At 43.6% G+C, this 22,650-nt stretch overlaps 1 protein-coding gene across 4 annotated transcripts; it reads left to right on the top strand.

Annotated features, from left to right (window-relative positions):
- Positions 1–7,609: 7,609 nt before the first annotated feature.
- On the top strand, positions 7,610–20,995 carry COPS8 (COP9 signalosome subunit 8). 4 transcript variants are annotated; one of them, XM_061122539.1, is made up of 8 exons: positions 7,610–7,770; positions 9,913–9,983; positions 11,065–11,113; positions 12,270–12,402; positions 15,923–16,030; positions 18,116–18,178; positions 19,125–19,172; positions 19,848–20,995. In XM_061122539.1, exons 1-8 carry the CDS (start codon positions 7,693–7,695, stop codon positions 19,925–19,927), a joined length of 630 nt encoding a protein of 209 aa, XP_060978522.1. In that variant the 5' UTR covers positions 7,610–7,692; the 3' UTR covers positions 19,928–20,995. The 4 variants fall into 4 exon arrangements, with proteins under 4 accessions (XP_060978522.1, XP_060978523.1, XP_060978524.1 ...); XM_061122540.1 differs by having other exon boundaries at positions 19,131–19,172; XM_061122541.1 differs by lacking the exon at positions 15,923–16,030.
- The last annotated feature ends 1,655 nt before the right edge of the window (positions 20,996–22,650 follow it).

Consider the following 22,650-nt stretch of genomic DNA (forward strand, 5'->3'; position numbering starts at 1 on the left):
GTCCTTCCTCCTGGAATTACTGCCTTCTTTACCACTCTGCCCTTTATCATACCCCTTTCATTTCTCCTATCACTTGAAGTTTAGGGGTAAAAAGATGATGGTGCAGAACCATCAGGAACAACTTAAAACAGTACCAACCAGCGCAGCCCTGGTCATCAGTCAGCCCTTCACTGCCATTTAGAGTTCTCTGGGTGAGGACCAAGTCTCACCTTAGGCCCCACTTATTCCATTCACCCCATACCCACAGCCCTCTCTTCCTCTCCCAAGACTCTCTTCCTCCCCTCTGTAGCTCCAAGCCTCCATTTCCCAAATCCCTCTACTTGTCTGCTAAGGAAGAGTTTGGTCCTCTGAATGACACCCCAAACTCTACCTCTAACTGCTAATTGTATTTCCAAAGCTTCATTGCGATTTTCTGTTCATCAAAAAACCATGTGTTGTCTTTGCCTTTTAGCAACCCAAAATACCTGCCAAAGCTTTAAAATCATAGTTTTCCCTTTAAGTGATTGAATTGCTGGAACCGGCTGAGATTGTGGAGTTCTGAACTAGCTATTTTCCCACTGACTCTTTTTTTTTTTTTTTTTTTTTTTTTTAGCCAGAAATAGGTTGGGAGCCATTATCACAGGTTGAAAATTGAAACTCTTGCTCCTCAAACTTTAATGAATGACCTCAGAATCATCTCTCCTCCCTTCTCTTTTTGCATGATTAATGAAAATTTGTTGTTTTATTCCTTCAAGAAACTCTAGTTACACCAGCTATTTGATACCTTCTTCCTATTCAAGGTTGGCAATTCTGTGAGGGGCTTTTGTAGTCATTTTTTATCTTTCTATTCCATCCAAAGCCTTACTAAACACAATCATTTCCACATGGAAACAGTGTTGATTCTGCAAAAGTAATCAGTGAGGCCATCACTGTCTTGGAATCCTTAGAATTCTATCTTCCAGCTTGCGTTTGGTAAATGAGATTCACAGGGACAATGGAAACATGAGCACAGAGATATATTTCAACGTGTTTGTTCTCTGCCACTCCAAAGAGTGCTTAATATATTCCATGGATATGGAATTTCCAGTGGACCCTTAGTGGTGGGAATTCAGCAAGACCTGATGTACGCACAAGGCAAGTGTGTTGTGTCTAAATTAAGTGCTCTGGGTGCTGACAGCCCTGAAAGGCCACATTTTCCCTTAGAATCTGAACTGGCTTCACATGTACAATGTAGACAGGGGCATCCTAAGAAACACGGACAACCAAGGACCTGGATCATATTCTTTCTTACTCGTGTTACTTCCTTGTATGATGTTACAGAAAACAGTAACATCACAGTGAATGGAAAGATAGGGCAACCCATAGTTCCTTTTGCTTTCAGTCCTTCCTTACACATCAGTAAGCCTAACTAAGGCAGGGAGTACCGGGAGGGCTTTTGCAAAAAAACAAAGTGCTGTAAAAACTGTGAAGCTCGTTTTGTGAAGCATTTCCATGATTCTGATAAGGACAAAATACATATACATCCACTAGCTATCAAATACAAAATGTGTGATTTCTGTGATTCCACAAGTGAATTTAATGTAGTTTTATTTGCATTTAAAACTGACTTTGCAATGGACGGATTGGGAATTTGGATTAGCAAATGCAAGTTATTATATATACAGTGGATAAACAACAAGATCCTACATCCTATATCCTATATCCCTGTATAGCACAGGGATTATTGTCAACATCCTGTAGTAAAAAGTAGAGACATCACTTTGCCACCAAAGGTCAATCTAGTCAAAGCTATGGTTTCTCCATGTATGGATGTGAGAGTTGGACCGTAAAAAAGGTTGAGCGCTAAAAAATTGATGCTTTTAAATTGTGGTGTTGGAGAACAGTCTTGAGAGTGCCTGGACAACAAGGAGAGCAAACCAGTCAATCCTAAAGGAAATCAGTCCTGAATATTTACTGGGAGTGTTGTAGCCACGCTTTCCAGGAAACAAACTCACTCAGAAGGACAATGCAGATAGTGGAGTGCAGTTTATTACACCGGCGGGCCCAAGGCAGGGTCTCCTCTCAGCCAAGGACCCCGACCAGCATTTGTGAAAATCTTTTATACCCCATGTGTACATGTCCGAACCCACCACCCCAAATTCCTTGAGAGTTACATAAACTAAGGAAGGGTAAATACAATCCCAATAACCCCATCACTCATGTGCCATGTACTCAGACAGTTAAACAATTATCCAATAATCAATAAACCGAGGTTACACTCTGATAGGTCCAGAAAATTTATGGCCTGTCTGGAGGAAGGGGTGATTAGTGTATGTGCTCTCTTAGGCGAAGAGTAACCTGGATATGATCTTCAAGGTTCCCCTGTCCGGAGGGGGTCTTATCCTTCTGTTGTCGTTTCCATAGACACTAAACACAGAGTTCAGAGTTTATTGGAGAGGCGGCCGAGCGTGATCAGCATGGACAGGCCTGAGACGTGGTCCAGGCCCTGTGAATTCCTTCTTCAGGAGGACTGATGCTGAAGCTGAAGCTCCAATACTTTGGCCACCTGATGTGAAGAGGCGACTCATTAGAAAATACCCTGATGCTGGGAAAGATTGAGGGCAGAAGAAGAAGGGGACGACAGAGGATGAGATGGTTGGATGGCATCACCGACTCGATGGACATGAGTTTGAGCAAGCTCTGGGAGGTGGTGAAGGACAGGGAAGACGGGTGTGTTGCAGTCCATGGGGTCACAAAGAGTTGAGCACAGCTTAGGCTCTAAACAACAACAATATTCAGTAACAAACCATAATGGAAAAGAATATGGAAAAATGGAAAACAATAATGACAAAGAATACGTAGACACATATATAAAACTGAATCACTTTGCTATACACCAGAAAACAACACAACATTGTAAACCAACTATACTTCAATAAACAATTAAATAAAAAACAGTTGGCTTCACATACTATAAAAATGGATGGTAAAATTCATTCCAATAATTTAAAATGTTACTTTTTCTTTACTTAGAATTTTAAATAGCTGGCTTTAAAATGCTCTGAAAATTTAAGACATGGTGGATAAAGCAAAAAGTTTTATAAAGATTCTATTGGTTTTAATGGTACTTTCCTCTGTTTCTTTAACAAGGGACCAGTGTTATCAATTTGCTCTGGGACCACAAATGGTGTCGCCAAAGCTGCAGCACAGGGCAAATAGAAGCCACTTCCCTGGTGGTTCAGCCAAGGGCAGCTAAACAAAGATGCAACTGAATACGCACAATGTAACTTTACTAGCAACACGTAGGGCTTCCCAGGTGGCTCAGCCGTAAAGAATCTGCCCGCCAATGCAGGAGTTACCAGAGACGTGGGTTTGCTCCCTGGTCCAGGAAGATCCCCTGGAGGAGGAAATGGCAACTCCCTCCAGTACTCTTGCCTGGAGAATCCCCTGGATGGTGGAACCTGGCGGGCTGCAGTCCATGGGGTCGCACAGTCACACAGCCTGAGCATGCACAGTGGTAAGTACTGAGTAGAAAACTAAGGAGGACAAGTTTGGCCAGAGCAAGTCAGAAGCCATCTGGGAATTAGATTTTGAAGCCCTGCCAGGTGAGAAATGGAGTATCTCCTGCCACATCAGTCAACAAGGATGTCACAGTCTTCAGGGATTCCAGCCCTCCAAAAGTGAATTTCTGAGCCCTGAGGGCACCCAGGATGGAGAACTATACCTGCCCATCTGGCAGCCATCAGATTGCAGCCACTCCCTACAGTGAGCACTGAGGAACTCAGAATGTGAAACACACAGGAATATGGGCCCAGAGAGCTGAGAGGCATATGAAGCAAAGATTTCAGTGAGCCCAGACTCTTGCATCTTCCTGTACATAGAACAGTGCTAAGTTCCTCAACTTGAGATATCTAGTTTTCTTTAAACAATGATAAGAAAGCCTTCCTTAGTGATCAGTGCAAAGAAATAGAGGAAAACAATAGAGTGGAAAAGTCTAGAGATCTCATCAAGAAAATTAGAGATACCAAGGGAACATTTCATGCAAAGGTGGGCACAATAAAGGACAGAAATGGTATGGACATAACAGAAGCAGAAGATATTAAGAGGTGGCAAGAATACACGGAAGACCTATACACAAATGATCGTCATAGCCCAGATAACCACGACGGTGTGATCACTCACCTAGAGCCAGACATCCTGAAATGTCAAGTCAAGTGGGCCTTAGGAAGCATCACTACAAACAAAGCTAGTGGAGGTGATGGAACTCTAGTTGAGCTATTTCAAATCCTAAAAGATGATGCTGTGAAAGTGCTGCACTCAATATGCCAGCAGATTTGGAAAATTCACCAGTGGCCACAGGACTGGAAAAGGTCAGTTTTAATTCCAATCCCAAAGAAGGGCAATGCCAAAGAATGCTCAAACTACTGCACAATTGCACTTATCTCACACACTAGGAGAAGGCAATGGTACCCCACTCCAGTATTCTTGCCTGGAAAATCCCATGGACAGAGGAGCCTGGTAGGCTGCAGTCCATGGGTCACAAAGAGTTGGACACGACTGAGCGACTTCACTTTCACTTTTCACTTTCACGCATTGGAGAAGGAAATGGCAACCCACTCCAGTGTTCTTGCCTGGAGAATCCCAGGGATGGCGGAGCCTGATGGGCTGCCATCTATGGGGTCACACAGAGTCGGACATGACCGAAGTGACTTAACAGCAGCACACACTAGCAAATTAATGCTCAAAAGTCTCCAAGTGAGGTTTCAACAGTACACGAACTGCGAACTTCCAGATGTTCAAGCTGGATTTAGAAAAGACAGAGGAACCAGAGATCAAATTGCCAGTATCTGTCAGATCATAGAAAAAGCAAGAGAATTCCAGAAAAACATCTACTTCTGCTTTATTGACTACATCAAAGCTTTTGACTGTGTGGATCGCAACAAACTGTGGAAAATTCTTCAAGAGATGGGAATATCAGACCACCTTACCTGCCTCCAGGGAAATCTTTAAGAAGCAACAGTTAGAACCGGACATGGAACAATGGATTACTTCCAAACTGGGAAGGGAGTATGTCAAGACTATATTGTTACCTTGCTTATTTAACTTATTTTCAGAGTACATCACACAAAATGCCAGGCTGGATGAAGCACAAGCTGGACTCATGTTTGCTGGGAGAAATAGCAATAACCTCAGACTATATAATAACATAATAATAATCAGCAATAATCTCAGATACACAGATGATACCACCCTTATGGCAGAAAGCAAAGAGGAACTGAAGAGCTTCTTGATGAAAGTGAAAGAGGAGAGTGAAAAATTTGGCTTGAAACCCAGCACTCAAAAAACTAAGATCATAGCATGCAGCCTCATCACTTCATGGAAATAGATGGGGAAACAGTGGAAATAGTGAGAGACTTTATTTTCTTGGGCTCCAAAATCACTGCAGATGGTGACTGCAGCCATGAAATTAAAAGACTCTTGCTCCTTGGAAGAAAAGCTACGACCAACCTAGACAGCATATTAAACGGCAGAGACATTACTTTACCGACAAATGCCCATCTAGTTCAGCAATGGTTTTTCCAGTAGTCATGTGAGAGTTGGACCATAAAGAAAGCTGAGCGCCAAAGAATTGATGCTTTTGAACTGTGGTGTTGGAGACGTCTCTTGAGAGTCCCTTGGACTGCAAGGAGTCAAAACCAGTCAATCCTAAAGGTAATTGAAAGGTTGCTGCTGAACCTCGAAAAGACGCCGGGATTCTTGGCTTCCGGAGGAGAAGAATTCAACCCGGGGCCAGAGACAAGGCTTGATCACGCAGAGCTTTTGTGTAATGAAGTTTTATTAAATTATAAAGGAGACAGAGAAAGCTTCTGACATAGACATCAGAAGGGAATAGAAGGAGTACTCACTTGCTAGTGTTAGCAATGGAGTTATATACTCCAATGAATCCAAAGAATGTCTGGAGGTTGTAAAGACCTCACCAGATCTACTCCCATAATATACATTCAAAGATAACAGAATTAGCCAGAAGGTTTAATCCAGAGACTGTCCTCAGGCAGGATACATTATTGTTATATAATTCTACGGAATGTAGAGGAAAAAAAGTTTGTCCTTTCTTCCTCCTTCAGAATTCCAGACCCCTCTCTTCTGGGGAACCCCTAGACTTCTTATCAACCTGCCCAGGAAATGACTCTCTCATAATCAACCCTGAATATTCATTGGAAGGACTGATGCTGAAACTGAAGCTCTAATACTTTGGCCACCTGATGCGAAAAACTGACTCATTTGAAAAGACCCTGATGCTGGGAAAGATCGAAGACAGGAAGAGAAGGGGACGACAGTGGATGAGATGGTTGGATGGCATCACCGACTCAAAGGACATGAGTTTGAGCAAGCTCCGAGAGTTGATGATGGACAGGGAAGCCTGGCGCGCTGCAGTCCATGGGGTTGCAAAGAGTCGAACACAACTCAACTGAATGGAACTGAATTTTTCGGTGTTCAGACGATCTACCCTTTGTTGTAAGACCTCTGTATAACCTGACTCCTCCCCGCCCTGCCCCTTAGAGCAGTTCTCTTGGGGCTACTTGAAAACACAACTCTAAACTTTTTAAGTTGCGGCAATTTTTTTTAAGGCGGTGGAAGCAACGTCAAACGCTGGAGTTTAGGGATTTGCTGTGATTTTTATCATTTTTCAGAAGAATAACAATATCTGAACGTGTTTCTGAAAACCTCATTTCGGTTGCAGTGGCTGTGTGGGGAGAGCAGCACGATTGGAAGTCCGGAGAACACTGCACCTTAGTGTTCGAAGGTCCAATCCAGAGAAGCATCACCTAGATATAAAGACGTGGGGCCTGCAGGAGTGGAGCCCCGCGGGGAAAATTACAGCGCCTTCACTGCCATGGGAGGGCTGCTGAAGAAGCAGGAGCAGGCGGAATCAAAAGGTAGTTTTAAACCTTTAAATTTGCAAGGTCTCAAAGTAAAGACTTCGAAAAGTCTTCAATTCAGTTCAGTCGCTCAGTCGTGTCCGACTCTTTGCGACTCCATGGACTGCAGCACGCTAGGCCTCCCTGTCCATCACCAAGTCCCGGAGTTTACTCAGACTGACTTCCATTGACTCGGTGATGTCATCCAACCATCTCATCCTCTGTCGTCCCCTTCTCCTCCTGCCTTCAATCTTTCACAGCATCAGGATCTTTTCCAGTGAGTCAGTTTTTTCCATCAGGTGGCCAAAGTGTTGGAGTTTCAGCTTCAGCATCAGTCCTTCCAGTGAACACCCAGCACTGATCCCCCTTAGGATGGACCGGTTGGACCTCCTTGCAGCCCAAGGGACTCTCAAGAGTCTTCTCCCAACACCACAGTTCAAAAGCATCAGTCCTTCGGCGCTCAGCTTTCTTTACAGTCCAAATCTCACATCCATACATGACCACTGGGAAAACCATAGGAAAAATCCTCAACTATGCACAGAACTCCTCCCGCCCGGGCTTTACCTGTGTGCTGGGACAGCTGCTTCCCAGAAGACCGGTCAGTCCTCCAGGGCACCGAGAGCGCCGGCTAGAGCGGCGGCGACCCCGCCCCCGTCGCAGCTACGTTTGATGACGCAGCGGAACCAACGAGGCGCTTGCGCAGGGGAGCTTGGCGGCGCTCTCGGCTTTTACGTCATCGCGGGCGCGACGCCCCGAGGGACAGAGTGGGGCCCGGTTCCGCTGAGGAGGCGCGGCGGCGGGACCGGCCGGGAAAATGCCAGTGGCGGTGATGGCGGAAAGTTCCTTTAGTTTCAAAAAGTTGCTGGATCAGTGCGAGAACCAGGAGCTCGAGGTAGCTGTCCACCTGGCGGAGTCGCGAGGCCTCGGGCGGCCTCGGTCTCCAGGGTAACGGGGCCTGGGGCCCGCGGGGCTCGGGGCCGGCGCCGGGAGGGCGCGGGAGCTGACGTGGGAATGCCGGGGGGCTGGGGTGAGCCTCCGGGCCTGGTCCCCCCAGACTCGCCAGGAGCTTTTCGCTCTGTGTGTTCAGTTAGTGAGCCCGGAACCACTGTGCGTCTTTGCGCCTCACACCCTGCATACGCTTCTGTGCTATACTAAACGCCCTTCTTCTGCGCTGTGGGAAGAGGTGCAGAAATGTGGGTTTATTAAGACAGTAGTGCAGGCACAGGCACAGACGGAGGTGTGACCGCTGTAACCTTTGCTTGATTCAGAAAGCCCTTCTTAGTTTCACGTTAGCACGGAAGCTTGCCGGTTTGTCGTGTGTGTGTGTGTGTGCCGTTTGTCGTGTGTGTGTGTGTGTGTGTGTGTGTGTGTGTGTGTGCCGTTTGTCGTGTGTGTGTGTGTGTGTGTGTGTGTGTCGCTCAGTCGTGTCCGACTCTCTTGAGACCCCAGGAGTCCACAGGCTGCTCTGTCCATGGAATTCTCTGGGGAAGAATACTGGAGTGGGTTGCCATGCCCTCCTCCAGGGGATCTTCCCCACCCAGGGATCCATCCTGGCTGGTTCTCTGTCATTGCAGGCAGATTCTCTACTAGTCTCAGCCACCAGGGAAGCCCCTTGTCTTCCGAAGGACAGGTGAACCTTGTATCATGCAACTACTAACGTAATGTTTTTTTCCTAGAAAGGCCCTTAACGGCATTTATAACCTTGATATAAAAAGTTAATTAACCAAAGGAGACAGCTGCCAGAAGCAGCAGCTCTGCAATAGACACTTTATAGATGTCATCTGAATGAACTGAAATTGAGTGAGGAGAAGAATGTTTTTGTAACCCAGATGTTTTGTAGCTCAGCTGATGTTCTTTTCTTTATTCTGTGTTTACTTAGATATTCAATGTATTTGATATAGTGGGAAGAATTAATCATATTGCTTTAGAAATCTGTTGAAGACACTTCTTATAATAGTACAACTAAGTAAGAATTTGAGAATTGGGAAAGGGATCACATTTAAATATTCTCGTGTGTATGAATACATAGAGGCCCAGACAGAGAAATCACAGCTGATGACAGACCTAAATTTAATCCTCTGGGTTTTAGTGTATGATTCTTCCCTAAGTTGTTTCTCCATCTGTAATAACAACTACTATAAAATCTGCTTCAGTTCAGTCACTCAGTCGTGTCCAGCTCTTTGCAACCTCATGAACCGCAGCACACCAGGCCTCCCTGTCTATCACCAACTCCCAGAGCCTACCGAAACTTATGTCCATTGAGTCGGTGATGCCATCCAACCATCTCATTCTCTGTTGTCCCCTTCTCCTCCTGCCTTCAATCTTTCCCAGCATCAAGGTCTTTTCCGGTGAGTCACCTCTTCACATCAGGTGGCCAAAGTATTGGAGTTTCAGCTTCAACATCAGTCCTTCCAGTGAACACCCAGGACTGATCTCCTTCACCACAGTTCAAAAGCATCAGTTCTTTCTTTATAGTCTAACTCTCACATCCATACATGACCGCTGGGAAAACCATAGCCTTGACTAGACGGACCTTTGTTGGCAAAGTAATGTCTCTGCTTTTTAATATGCTGTCTAGCTTGGTCATAACTTTCCTTCCAACAAGTAAGTGTCGTTTAACTTCATGGCTGCAGTCACCATCTGCAGTGATTTTGGAGCCCCCAAAAATAAAGTCAGCCACTGTTTCCACTGTTTCCCCATCTATTTGCCATGAAGTGATGGGACCGGATGCCATGATCTTAGTTTTCTGAATGTTGAGCTTTAAGCCAACTTTTTCACTCTCCCCTTTCACTTTCATCAACAGGCTGTTTAGTTCTTCACTTTCTGCCATAAGGGTGGTGTCATCTGCATATCTGAGGTTGTTGATATTTCTCCCGGCAGTCTTGATTTCAGCATGTGCTTCCTCCAGCCCAGCGTTTCTCATGGTGTACTCTGCATATAAGTTAAATAAGCATAAAATATGCTTACTCTTTAGATGAGTTAAGGAAATTCTCTTTAAAATACAAAAGAATAAATGAGGTTTATTTCTCTTTAGGCTCCAGGAGGAATTGCTACACCCCCAGTGTATGGTCAGCTTCTAGCTTTGTATCTACTCCATAATGACATGTAAGTACCTTCTACCTAAAGCTAAGAGAAGCATCTTCTTCAGGAAATTATTCTTACATTTAAGTAGTATCACTGAAACATAGGTACAAGGAGCTGTGCCGCTTATTTCATGTATTGAATCATGACTTAAGAAATTATGATTCGGCTGAGTTGTTTTAAAATACGCTTGTGGATGCCTTCTAAGAGACATCCTAATTTGTTATGAGAAGCTGCAGTGTCAGTAAATTCCTTTAAATATATTGATCTTTCTTTCCTCTGGTTATAAAACCTATATCTTTTATGATCTCTGTTTACTTAACTTCACATGTAATCAGTAGACTAAGAGAAACTAAAAGGGAAAGTTGAGAAAGCCAAAAGGAATTTGTTATCAACATAAAACATTTCTTGAAAGGTTTTGTTTTTTAATTATTCCTAATTCATGTTCGTTGAAGAAAAGTCAGAAGCAAGAAGAGTCCCTTGTAGTGCTGCATCCCACCGATGGTTACTGTTAATTTGCTTTAAATTCCTCTAAACCTTTTCATTTTGTACCCTTTAAACTAAACTGAGGTTTTCATTACTCGTGTAGCACACAAATTATGTTTCCTGTTTTATAATGCTGTCGTCATATGCTTGTTGTCATGCAAGCTTCCAAACTCTAAAAAAATAAAAAACTGCCTTGAAGTTTTGGTGCCTGTATGCTCGCTAGTAGCAGGAGGGGTCATGATAAGCATTGTGTACTATGCGTATTGTCAGGAATGCTAGGACTTGGAAAGTGTAGGAATTTGTTTATTTTATATATGAATGAATTGTTTAGATAGTCCTATATAAGTCTTTATACTGTTGCCTCAATTTAAGATCTGAATTATTAAAAAGTTTACTAAAAATGGCAGAATGTTAGTTTGATAAAAATATTTCATGTCTTATCTGGAAAACCACTCTTACTTCCCCTGGACAAATTCATGTAAAACTAAATTTCATTTTGTATTATATAGAGAATTTTAAAGTATACTTCTGTGTGTTTGCAGTAGGATCTAAAATTTTAAATATTTACTGAGGTGATTTTTTTAAATTGCTTGTTTTTTCTTGGGGGGATGTAAATTAGGAACAATGCAAGATATCTTTGGAAAAGAATACCACCTGCTATAAAATCTGTAAGTATGCTTCAGTATATCTTACTACTTTAGTAATGCCATCATTTAAGAAGCAAAGTTTCTGTTTTCTTTTTCATGTGATTCACAGAACAGTTATTAAACTGCCTTTAAATTTTAAGAATAGATCTATAGATTCCTCTAATCTTAATTTCCCTTGGATGGAGTAAAAATCTGTGCTCAACTGCCTCTGATCAGGTTTCTTAACATACTTTATAAGTGTCACTTTACCTAACAAACAACCAAGTTAGTTTAGATAGAAGTTTGGGTTTTGTTTTATTATTTTGTTTTTAACTGATTTGTGCAGTTTTCTAAATGTGATTTATTTTGCAACTAATATTAGTTACAAGAACACTCTAACAATAATAATTATTCAGAGCATTAAGATTTTTTTTGGTAACTAGGATTTTAGATTTCTTGTTTTTCATGAGAGGGTAGATGAACTCACTTAATAGTTTCTTCCAAGATGGAAAGAATTTTTGATTTCTGATGATCCACTGTGTCTCACATAAATGTGAAGTGAGTTTCTTGTACATTCACAAAATATTAACAAGAATTTACCTAAATCCCTTTAATTCATTATTGATATTCAGCAGCAGATCAGATTAGTATTTATACTCTTTTTCCTCCACATTCTATTGAGTAAGTTTGGAATGTTCCTCCAGTGTCAATGGCTTAAAAAAAGATACAAATTATATGCATAGTTTCAGTGTTACTAGTGGAAATGCTATCCTTCTGCTACATTTTATGATATCTTAGATTGAGAGTCTTTATTATTAGCCATTTTGCTATTATTTTTGCCCTTAGAATAGATGTATGTATTTTATGTACATGTATATATAGATGTTATGTGTTCTATGTATTATATATATGAAATGTAAATAAAACATCTGTTAAAAAAGAGTGTTTCATATAACTCATTCCTAAATTGTATGAAATATTTTTGGACTACTTTCTTATGCCTTAATTTTTTAATAAAAACCCATATAAAACATGCCAATAAACTCTATAGCACTAATCACCACGTTTAAAAACCTTTTTGAAAGTGATTGGGCTGAAACAGTGGTTACAGCTCTTAAACCCTGCATTATGTTTTAAACTTCAGTTGTTGGTGTATGTGCAGAGTGAGTGTCCTCAAAGGCAGTAATCTTTCTTGCAGGCAAACTCTGAACTTGGGGCTATCTGGTCAGTTGGCCAGCGGATCTGGCAGAGGGACTTCCCCGGGATCTACAGCACCATCAACGCTCATCAGTGGTCTGAGGCCGTCCAGCCAATCATGGAAGCTCTCAGAGGTAGTGTTCCTCTGTGGATAAGAAACTAGACTAGACCTTAAGTGTTGGAGTAATTCAGTGTGTTTGAAAAATAGATATTCTCTGCCCGGTGAATTGGGGAAGTTTTCAGAATTCTTTTTTAAATTTGCTAAAAATTGTGCTTTGATTTCATATCACTTGAGTTTGTATCAGCATTTGAGGGCCTCATTGCCTCTTAATTCAACTCTAGATTGAAGTTGCTTATCAGTAAGAGATGATTTTTGCTACTGAATTGAAATTTTGTAATATTCCAGTAAGTTCAAGGGAATAAGATTTAAACCCCACGTATTTGAAAGTAGAGACTGCTATGGACTCTGTGAACCTCAGCCCTTCATGGGCTTTCTTCAGCTTCTGGATTTATGACTAATCAGTTTAGTATATAGATACTCAAACTTTTTTTTAACCCCTTTTTTTTTAAATTACAAGTCTAATGCCGTATAGCACAACAGAACTTGCCCCTGCCTCTCTCTCTCTCCGTTCTCCCACCCCCAGTGTTTGCTTCCACTCTGCTTGGTTCACTGTTTCGTATGTTGTTAAACCATTACTTCATATTGTTACCTTGTTTCTGTGGTTAATTCCTGTCTTCATTATCCACTGTCTGTTCTGGAGGGTCATTGAGCAGGAATTCTTGAATACTGCTCATCACTCTGGCAAGGGATGTCAACTTTTCAGGGGAGCAGAAGGCAAATATTGCCTCTGAAGTGTACCTCATTCTTGGTGTGGTAAAGCAGAACAGTGTGCATGACAAAACAGGAGAATAGGCTGCCCTGGTACAGTACGGGTGACTTTGCATATTCGCACAGGAAATAAGCTTGGTGTCATTGCTTACGCCTTGAGAAACTGAGATCCAGAGCAAGACAAGGAGGGGGCTGAGGATGTACATTCCCTGCCCTGCGGACCCAGGTCCACCCAGTACGCGAGCCCTGGGTGGCCAGCCTCGCTGGGGTTTAAGGGCAGAGGTGGGTTGCAAAGGACAGCTGGCTCGTCTTCCCCTCTGCCTCTAGCACCGGCATTGGCAGTTCCTGGTAGATCATAGGCACGTTGAAGTATTCGTTGAGCAACAGAATAAGCAATCTCTCAGGGTCTCCCCAAGACTTTGTCCCGTGAAGAACTGCCAGCAATACTAGGTGCCAGCTCAACATGGTCCACCTTCCTGCTTGTCATTCTGATGCATGCTCTCCTGAGGCTGCACATCTCATCACTGGGGTCACCAGGGCCTGGTCTGGATGCAGATGTCAGGTTGGTTTGTGCTGAGGGGTTAAAAGCAGCCTGAGGGTCTCGGCCTCTGATGGATGCTGTGGCTCTCGTGGCCTTTGTGTCTGCTGCTTTGTCCTTACGCTCTGCCTTCCCCTGGATGTTTCTCTTCTCTCCACTCTGTTTTTCTCTTTCAGTCACATTGTATTCTTACTCTGTTCCTCTTTCAACTCTGAGAAATCTGACCAGAGTACTTGAACTTGAAAGTAAAAGTTTCTAAAATATGGAAGGCTTACCAAATGAATGTAGCTTTTGGTGTACACTTGTATTTTCCTATTTCGTTGTTGCTCTGGGTTCTTTTCCACTGAATGTCTGTAGGTTTCAATAGAAAAAGCTCCTTTATCTCTCAGCTGTGTTAGAAGTCTACTTTAAGGTCATTTGCTGAAAGTTGGTAGCAAGGAAGGAGGGAATTGGAAGAGAAGCAAATAACAGCTCAGTGAAAGCTGGGGAGGCAGTCAGGCTCAGGGAGAAAGGAAGCAACAGGATTGACTCTCAGCAACGTCTAAGGAAGAGGAGAGTCCAAAGGCTGCAGTCGGGCCCACTTGGTCCGTGCTCGGCACACCCTTCCTTAGAAGTGCCCTGGGGGGATAATAAGACGTGAAAGCCCTCCTGTAGAGAAGTCCGGGGTGAGGGGGTGGGGAGGAGTGCAGTGCACACGGTGGGTGGTAGAAGATTGCCTGTTAAGTAAGGGACGCTGTGAGATCAGAGAAGGGCGGAGATGGCAGTGAGCTCCAGCGCGAGGGGTGGGGGTTGGGGGCGGGGGGGGGGGGGGGGTGGTGGTTATAAATAGACCCAGGGAGAGAAGACAGGAGGGTGGTTCAGACCACACAGTGACCTGAGCACAATGGTGAGAAGGTGCAGGCAGAACCAGCAGGCTACTTTGAAGCAGAGGATATCTGCGGGGGTTGGTGTGGCTGTTATCTGTCCCAGGAGTAGGGGGCGGGTTTTCTTGTGTTCAGGGCTATCTTGTATGCATACGCTTGCCTATTAAATGTGGAAGGTAAACTCCAGAATTCCTAAGCATGTTAAAGCCACTTGGAGGAGCTTTTGTATTACTGAAGGATGGGCTGAAGACAGGCTAGCTGGGCTCTACTTTCTACCATTCCTTTATCATCTCTGCTTCATTCCTGAATTACTTAATGTGGAAATTTAAGCCTGGGGGAGCCTGTGTGTGGTCTCTAGGGAGGAGGTTTTGTTGGAGTTGTTTGCAGCCCCTTCCTGTGGGGCTCAGGGCTCCACCTTGGGATTTGCACTTGAATGATGTCAAGTCAATAGTTCACAGCAGTTAGGAAGGAAGCAGTTAGAAGTTGAAAGTTAGGAAGGGCGCTCTGGTTATCTATCAGGTTTGTTCAGCAGCTCCCAGGTGTGGTCCTGTGTCAGAAACCCTGCTGAGAAAGGACCACTGATCTTGGGAGAAGGTAATTTCCTCTCCGTTCAGTCCAGTGTTTGTAAGTGGGATAAAGAGAAATTTTGAAACATACATCCCAAATACAAATGAAATTTTCTTAGAGTTGGAGTCCTATCTATATTAACTTTTTTCCATCTTTGTCATTTTTATTGTCACCTGAGATTTTATTTTTTAACCTGATGTCTTTTTTCATTCAGAGGAAGTGTAAGAAATGCATGTTCCCTGGTAGTTCAGCTTACCTATGGCTCAACTGGTAAAGAATCCGCCTGCAACGAGGGAGACCTCTGTTCGATCTCTGGGTTGGGAAAATCCCCTGGAGAAGGGAAAGGCCACACACTCCAGTATTCTGCCCTGGAGAATTCCATGGACTGTATAGTCCATGGGGTTGCAAAGAGTCGGACACCACTGAGCGACTTTCACTTTACTTTCTTTGGTGATTCAGTGGTGAAGAACCCACCTGCCAATGCAGGAGCTGCAGGGGACACAGCTTCCACCCCTGCGTCTGGAAGATCCCCTGGAGGAGGGCACGGCAACCCACTCCAGTATTCTTGCCTGGAGAATCCCATGGACAGAGGAGCCTGGTGGGCTACAGTCTGTGGGGTTGAACAGAATTGGACAGGACTGAATGATTTAGTGTGTACGCACGTGTTGATTCAGCAATATTTGAGCCCTTCTTACATGTTAGGTGCCTATAACTGTGGCTGTAAACGCAGAAGTCTTTAGGTTGATCTAGTTTCTCTTACCAAATTTGGAGAAGGACTGTCATGTAATTTAATTGTGTGTTTCAAAATTGGCAGCTCTTTTGGTTCACTGTCTGCCAAACCTTTACTCCCACAACAGATGCAACCCGGAGACGAGCCTTTGCCCTGGTCTCCCAAGCCTACACCTCCATCATCGCCGACGATTTTGCATCCTTTGTGGGACTTCCTGTGGAGGAGGCTGTGAAAGGTATTTGGGGCCTACTTTCTGCTTTCAAGGAAAATGGAATGTAAATCATAGGTCTGCAAGCCCTTATCTGAAGCCACTGGGGCAGGACACGTTTTGGAATTCAGGTTGTGTGTGTGCTTTAGAAAGGTGATAGGAGACATACACCGCACAACCCCCAGGCAGCCAGCACTGGTGGCCAGGCCCACTCATAGTCCCCGCAGAGCGCACATGTCCCCACAGTTGGCGTGAGGGGAGACTATACATAGATTTTCGGGCCTGCATCAAGTTTTGCCACCACATGAGTTAAAGAAAATTTTTGATTCATAGAATTTTTTGGACTTGTGAGTGTGAATAAGAAATATTGGGTTTGTGTTTACCTGTAAAGTGCTTTTTACCAAAGATAGGCACCAATTAAAGATGTCTTAAAACAGGAGCTTTGTGAAGGAATGCGTTGCCATTTCAGTGAGGTTAAAAGTTGACTGTATCTTTTAGATGAACCCTTGTTGTGTGTGTTCACTCTGTTAATAACTCTTTCCTGCCTGAATCTCCTCACTGTATGTGCCGTTACTTCTTATGGCATCCGTGGTCTGGCCCCTGAATATTTTCTGCTTTGTCTCTAATACCTTTGGTCAGCTTCTGCTCTCTGCTGAACAGTGCTGAGCCCGCCAAGTTGATGTCCAGGAAGGAAAAATTAGACCTGCTGTTGCCTCATAGAGGGAGGGAGAAGGAAGGTGAGAATAGCAGGTCATTGGAGGAAAGAGGCAGCGGGTGAAGGTTAGACTCAGGTGTTTGATGACATTCCCACCTCTGAGCCCCCGATTACATCATAGCTTTTACAGGTGGTAGAAAATGTGTGTGACACGGAGGAAGATTGAGGGTGTGCACATCATATGCTCTTAGATATGCTGGGTGGGTAACATTATATTCATAATTCTAAGCTTAAATTTCATTAACATCTTTGTATATTTTCCTTTGAAAATCAACATGGAGGTAGGGTTTGTTTTTTTAAGAAAGTAAGTTTTAATGGATTTGGACATGCAGAAACCCCTGTTTGACCCTTCCTTAATGAAGGCAGTCTCCTCCTCATATGCCTTTTCAACCCAGTTTTTCTTCACCATTTCTTACCAGAAACCTAGGTGTCTGCACCCCACTCTCACCCACTGGTTTCCAGGTGTGCTTCTGCACTTTCATTTCTCAGGCCCTGACAAGGCTACCCTTGCCTGGCCAGGTTGCTGTAGAATATTAATACTGTAGGTATCTTGTGGCAGTGTTTTATGGTGTTGGACATTTTGGATTCTCCAGTCGAAACGTGGTCTCCATTAAGCACCACATATCATAAATTTCCGAGGCCTACCACAGTTATAGATGCACAAGTGGCAGGTTAATGAATGTCCTTGGAGTAAATCATACTGTTACTTATGAATACAGACATGTGTTTTGAAATTAATCCATGCTTTATTAATTATGGATTAAAATATATTAAAATTAACCCATAATAAATAATATATCCCAGAGTCCATACTCTTAACGACGGTCTGCTGTGGTCCTGGTCCACTTCTCCATGCTAGCTGTGTACCTGAGACGAGTCCCTGGGACTCTCTGCGCTTCCTGTCCCACACCGGCGTGTCACGATGAGCCTTACAGCGCTGTCGTGGTTGCGTGACATGATCCCTGCAGGAGCGCCCAGCACAGCACCTGCTGGCCCGCCTCTGTGTGGCGTCTGTGTGCTGTTTTATCCTCGCCGTCATCTTTGTTACTCCTGATGTCAGGATTAGAGTACTGTAGACATCTTCCTTATGTCTCTTTATAATCGTTTGGTCTGGTTAATAGCATAATACATATATTATAGAAAACTGATAATTTTTTAGTGATTATGTCAGCCTGATAGATAAAATGAGGCTTTCATGGGTGTTTCAGAAAGGTATTTCCCAAATAAGTTCCCAGGAGAATGCTGTCTCTAGGATACCTCTCTAGTGAAAATACATGTTACAGGTTCATCTACACATGTTGGACCTCCCATACAGGTAACATCATTGATATATTGTGGATCTTGTAAGTAGAGTTTCTGTTTTTAAAATACATTTCTGTGTTAAATACACAATTTAGGTATCCTCGAACAAGGCTGGCAAGCCGACTCCACCACAAGGATGGTCATGCCCAAGAAGCCAGGTAGGTGGAGCTGCTCGTCCACCATGCAGCCCTGAACTCTTGAGACCACTGCAGGTTTTCAGGCGCTGCCTGTGAATAATTTGATACAAAATTCTGCCATGTCAACAACATGAAAGTAACTCATGTTAAACACAGATATAGGGGTATGGACACTTAGGGTAGAAAGGATCTTAAAGATCATCTGGTTTTACTTTAATTTTTTAGAATGTATTTTGTGCATTAGAATCTTGTGTGTTTCCATAATCCTTATTACAACTTAATTTTTAATAAGTATTCATCTCTCATCCTTTTATTTATGGGGCCATTTCTCACTGCTTATTTTTAATATCTAAACTGCTGCCTTCTAAAATGATACTTAAAATATTCAGAAATTCCTCTTTTCTCCTCATACTGTAAACATGTAGACTCTTCTCCTAAACAAGACTTTGAGTGGCTTTAACTTTCACAAAATTAAGTTATCTGGCCTGTTCAGGCCTTAAAAATTTGGCCTGTCCTCGTCATCTCCATCTGAATTCCTGGTCCCTGAGCCTTCCTGTCTGAAATGAGCCACTTTCCCTGCTGCTTACCAGGAATATCCTTTTCTGCCATGGCTTTAGAGCTGGGCTCCATGCCCATCTGCATAAATGCTCGGATCGGCTCCATCCCAGAGCTCCACCTGCTCTGAATTCCTCTTGTTCAGATGTTGTTGACCCCACGGTAAGGAAGTACACAAACCGCCATGTGCTCGGCCCTTTGAGGGTGCAGAAAAGGGGTCAGACAAGGGCCCAGCCAATCTAGGTGGTGAGAGAACGCTGCTATAGTAAAAAGACCAGTGTGTTCAGGTGGAGCGTGATTGCTGTTTCTCTCTGAGAAGTGAACGACTGGGATGCCAGTGCGTTAGAAATGCCCTGTTCCGTGTGAAGGCTTTGGACAAGGCTTCTGTAACCAGGCTGTGCGTTTTGTTCAGTTGCAGGGGCCCTGGATGTTTCCTTTAACAGGTTTATTCCCGTATCAGGTATGTATGTTCATATGCTCATTTAAAAGGTATTCCGTTACTTTTGTCTCTCGTTTTTGTAGTATTTCTTTTTGTCAGCTCTCCTCTTGTAGACACAGAGGTTAAATCCTAACATGGTATTTACAGTACTCCATCTAGTCACAAGGACACACAGTGGGGTCCCCTCTAGCTCCCCTCGAGGCAGTGGCCCCTCCTGGTGTCACATTGGGCAGGCCTGATGGAGCCCGTCGCCAGCCCTCACTCAGACTTGGCCCCAGGCCGACATGGGAGAGCTAAGCTTTTTGCAAAAGGGATCCTCTGTGGGTTTTCTGTTCACTGACAATTTAATATTTGTGTGGTAAGCACTGGGTGATTATTAAATTAATGTCATATGGGGATGGGTCTTTCCAAGAAGGGCTATGTTCTCTTGGGAGAGGTGTTGCCTGTTAAAAGTGTTTCTAACCTTCACATGGAAACTTCAGTAACAACAGAACCAAACATGCCTTTATTCCCAGTTTGGGAAAACTACTCATAGAAGTTGAGGCGCCTTGGCTTGTTTTTTTTTTTTTAATGTCCAAGATGAAGGCAAATCTAAGAAAGTTTCCTTTTTGGTAAATAACAGGCATTGGAGGGGGTCAGTGCAGGGCCATGGCTTTGTGACCCTGGTGACTGACTGTGTTTCTCTCTAACATGCAGAGCCCGCCCCTGTTCCACCCATCCCCAACGAGCAGCAGTTAGCCAGACTCACCGATTACGTGGCTTTCCTCGAAAACTGACCTTTCCGAATTCAAGATCCACCTTCAGAAGCCTGAATACTGACAAGTAGAGAAATGTAAAATTTTCATTTTCAGTTTTATTGGATGGATGAAGCACCTCGGCATACTTTACTGAGTATGTGATAAAATACATACATAATATCAAGTATATTATATATATTTTGTCCTTAAAACAAGCTGAATGGTTGTTGGAACAGTTCTCATTTTGCAGCGTTTGACAGTTTGGATGGAGTCCGTCAGTATTATGCAGTCAGTTTATATTCCCTAGTGACTTGTGAAATGCAGCCCTCCCGCTCCTGTAGAACAGTGGTGGTCAAGCGCTTTTTCTGCCCCGCACACAGTGTGTCCCCTCCCATCTGCACCGTAGGTTGACAGTTGCCGTGGTCCATTGGGGTGTGAGGAGGACACCCCAGAGGCCGCGTCTGCATTGCTGGGGATGGTAATTCACACCCTCTTTGGAGAACATGCTCTTTTCCTCCGCCCACCTGAGGCTCACAAATACAGAAAGCTGATCCTGAGCTGAGGAACAACACCATTTCCCTGGTAAACCAGTTTGCTTTAGACTTTTTTTCTGAGAGCGTGAGTATATCCATTGCTGGCGGTGGAGGGCTTGCCTTGAATATGCGACTTATTTAAGACATTCGTGGGAAGTATGAAGTTGTAATATTTCCTTTCAGAAGAAGGGAGACGTCAGTGTGGAATGCATTGTTGGGGAAAGAAGCTATTACGTGATACACTTTGTACCACTAGTCTGCAGCCTGTCGGCTGCTTATGTTTATCCCTTGGGTCAAATTCTGCCCATGGGAGAAATACTGAACAAGTCTTTCATTTTTTTGTGTGTGACAGCCCTCTGAATATTTGAAGTTGCGTATTTTATCTTCAGGTTAAATCCACCCCCTAGTTCATTTATTCTGCATTTGTTCAATAAATATTTAATTGAATTCTTCAGCTGTTTTACTGAAGGTAGTTTCTAGAGGTTTCACTATCCTGTCTTCCTGTGGATGCGTTCTAGTTTGTCATTGTCTCTATTAAAGTACAAGTTTCCTAATTAAATAGAAATGACCTATATAGTGGTAGTGACATGACTCATGTTTTCTTCATTTAAAGTTTACGTTACTGGCTATTTCAGCTGCTGTTAGCATTTAAATGTTAATGTTAAAATTAAATGTTAGTGGTTACTTTAAATACTTTTTAAATTAAGGTTTTGCTGTGCTGGGCTGCAGTGATCATGAAAGACTAGGTGTAGCAAGGTGCCTTTAAGTATAAACTAGAGTAAACCCTTAGTAACACTGCAACGGGAGGGTAAGAGAAAACTGCTGAGATCGAAGCACTTAGAGAAAAGGTAGCCTGCTGGAAGGAGTGTTAGGTCCATGGCTGCAGGGCACAGAGAGACCGGGTAGTGACTGGAACCCAAGGAGGAGAGGGGATGAGGAAGGAAGGTAATACCTGAAGCCCTGGCCAGGAGTTTTCCAAAACTGATGAAAGAAATCAAGCCACAGATTCAGAAAGCTCAGAAAACCTCACACAAGATAAATACAAAAAATCATACCCGGAGACATCATAGTAAAAGTACTGAAAACCAAAAAGAAAATATTAAAAGCACGAGGGTAGGGGGAGGGAGGACTTTTTTTTCAAAGAAGCAACAGTAAAGCTTAAGTGTCAAAGAAATCATAACTGCTATTACAAGAGATACTTTTAAAACTTTCACTCTTCTGTGTTGTTAAATTTTAAAACTGGGGAAAGATACACCGATGAAATACTAAAAGAAACCTGGTATGGCTTCAGCAGTGTTGGAAGAAGGAGACTTGAAGCCAAGAAGCTTTGTTAGAGATAGAGGTGGATTTTTTGTGTGGAAAAGGTTGCATCAGTTTTCTACTGCTGTGGTAGCAAATTGCCATACACTTGATGGCTTAAAACCACAGGGTTTACCCTCCTATAGTTTCACAGCTCGGAAACCGGAACTGGTCTCCTGGGCTACTGCCAGCTGTCAGCAGGGCCGCATTCCTCGGAGGCCATCACGGACACTTTCTTGGCCGTGGCAGCTCCTGGAGGCCGCCTGCTTCCCCCAGCTCAAGGCCCTCTTCCTGCGTCTTCATGGCCAGCAGTGTCGGGCTGAGTCCTTCACACTGCCCCTCAGGTCCTCTTTCCTGCCACCTCTTCCACTTTGAAGGATCCCCGTGGTTACATTGGTCCCACCTGGAAATCCAGGATAATCTAGTTTTAAATGGGATGATTCAGTTCAGTTCAGTTGCTTAGTCTTGTCCGACTCTTTGCGACCCCATGGACTACAACGTGCCAGGCCTCCTTGTCTATCGCCAGCTCCCAGAGCTTGTTCAAACTCATGTCACCTTCCTTTTATCTGCTGTCTTAATTTCTCTTTCCCACGGTCCCAGGAGTTAGGGTATGGACATCTTTAGGAGACCATTTTCCTGCTACAGCTGTTAAGTCCAATGGGCAATGGGAATATGTAATTCTAAATGTATAAATAACTCCAATCAAGCAAAATGGACAGTTGAGATTCCTCTGCAGTCACAGGTGTGGGGAGCACTGTGCTATCAGATATTTAAACAGTGCAGCCTCTCCTATTAACACAGCAAGGCACTGCAGCATGGGTAGCAGACAGCCCAGTGGGACCCAACAGAGAGATGAGAAATAGACCCAAACAAACACCAGATGAAGGTGGCATCTCAGGTCACTGGGGTAAAAGTAGGCTGTGTACTAAA

The sequence above is a fragment of the Dama dama genome, chromosome 20 (genome assembly GCF_033118175.1).
Source record: "Dama dama isolate Ldn47 chromosome 20, ASM3311817v1, whole genome shotgun sequence".
Taxonomy (NCBI): domain Eukaryota; kingdom Metazoa; phylum Chordata; class Mammalia; order Artiodactyla; family Cervidae; genus Dama; species Dama dama.

Excerpts from the sequence above, each read along its gene's own strand:
- COPS8 (XM_061122539.1), top strand. The coding sequence starts at position 7,693 with ATGCCAGTGGCGGTGATGGCGGAAAGTTCCTTTAGTTTCAAAAAGTTG. Across the intron at positions 7,771-9,912 it reads GCGAGAACCAGGAGCTCGAG|GCTCCAGGAGGAATTGCTAC; the intron begins GTAGCTGTCCAC and ends ATTTCTCTTTAG. Across the intron at positions 18,179-19,124 it reads GGTCATGCCCAAGAAGCCAG|TTGCAGGGGCCCTGGATGTT; the intron begins GTAGGTGGAGCT and ends CGTTTTGTTCAG.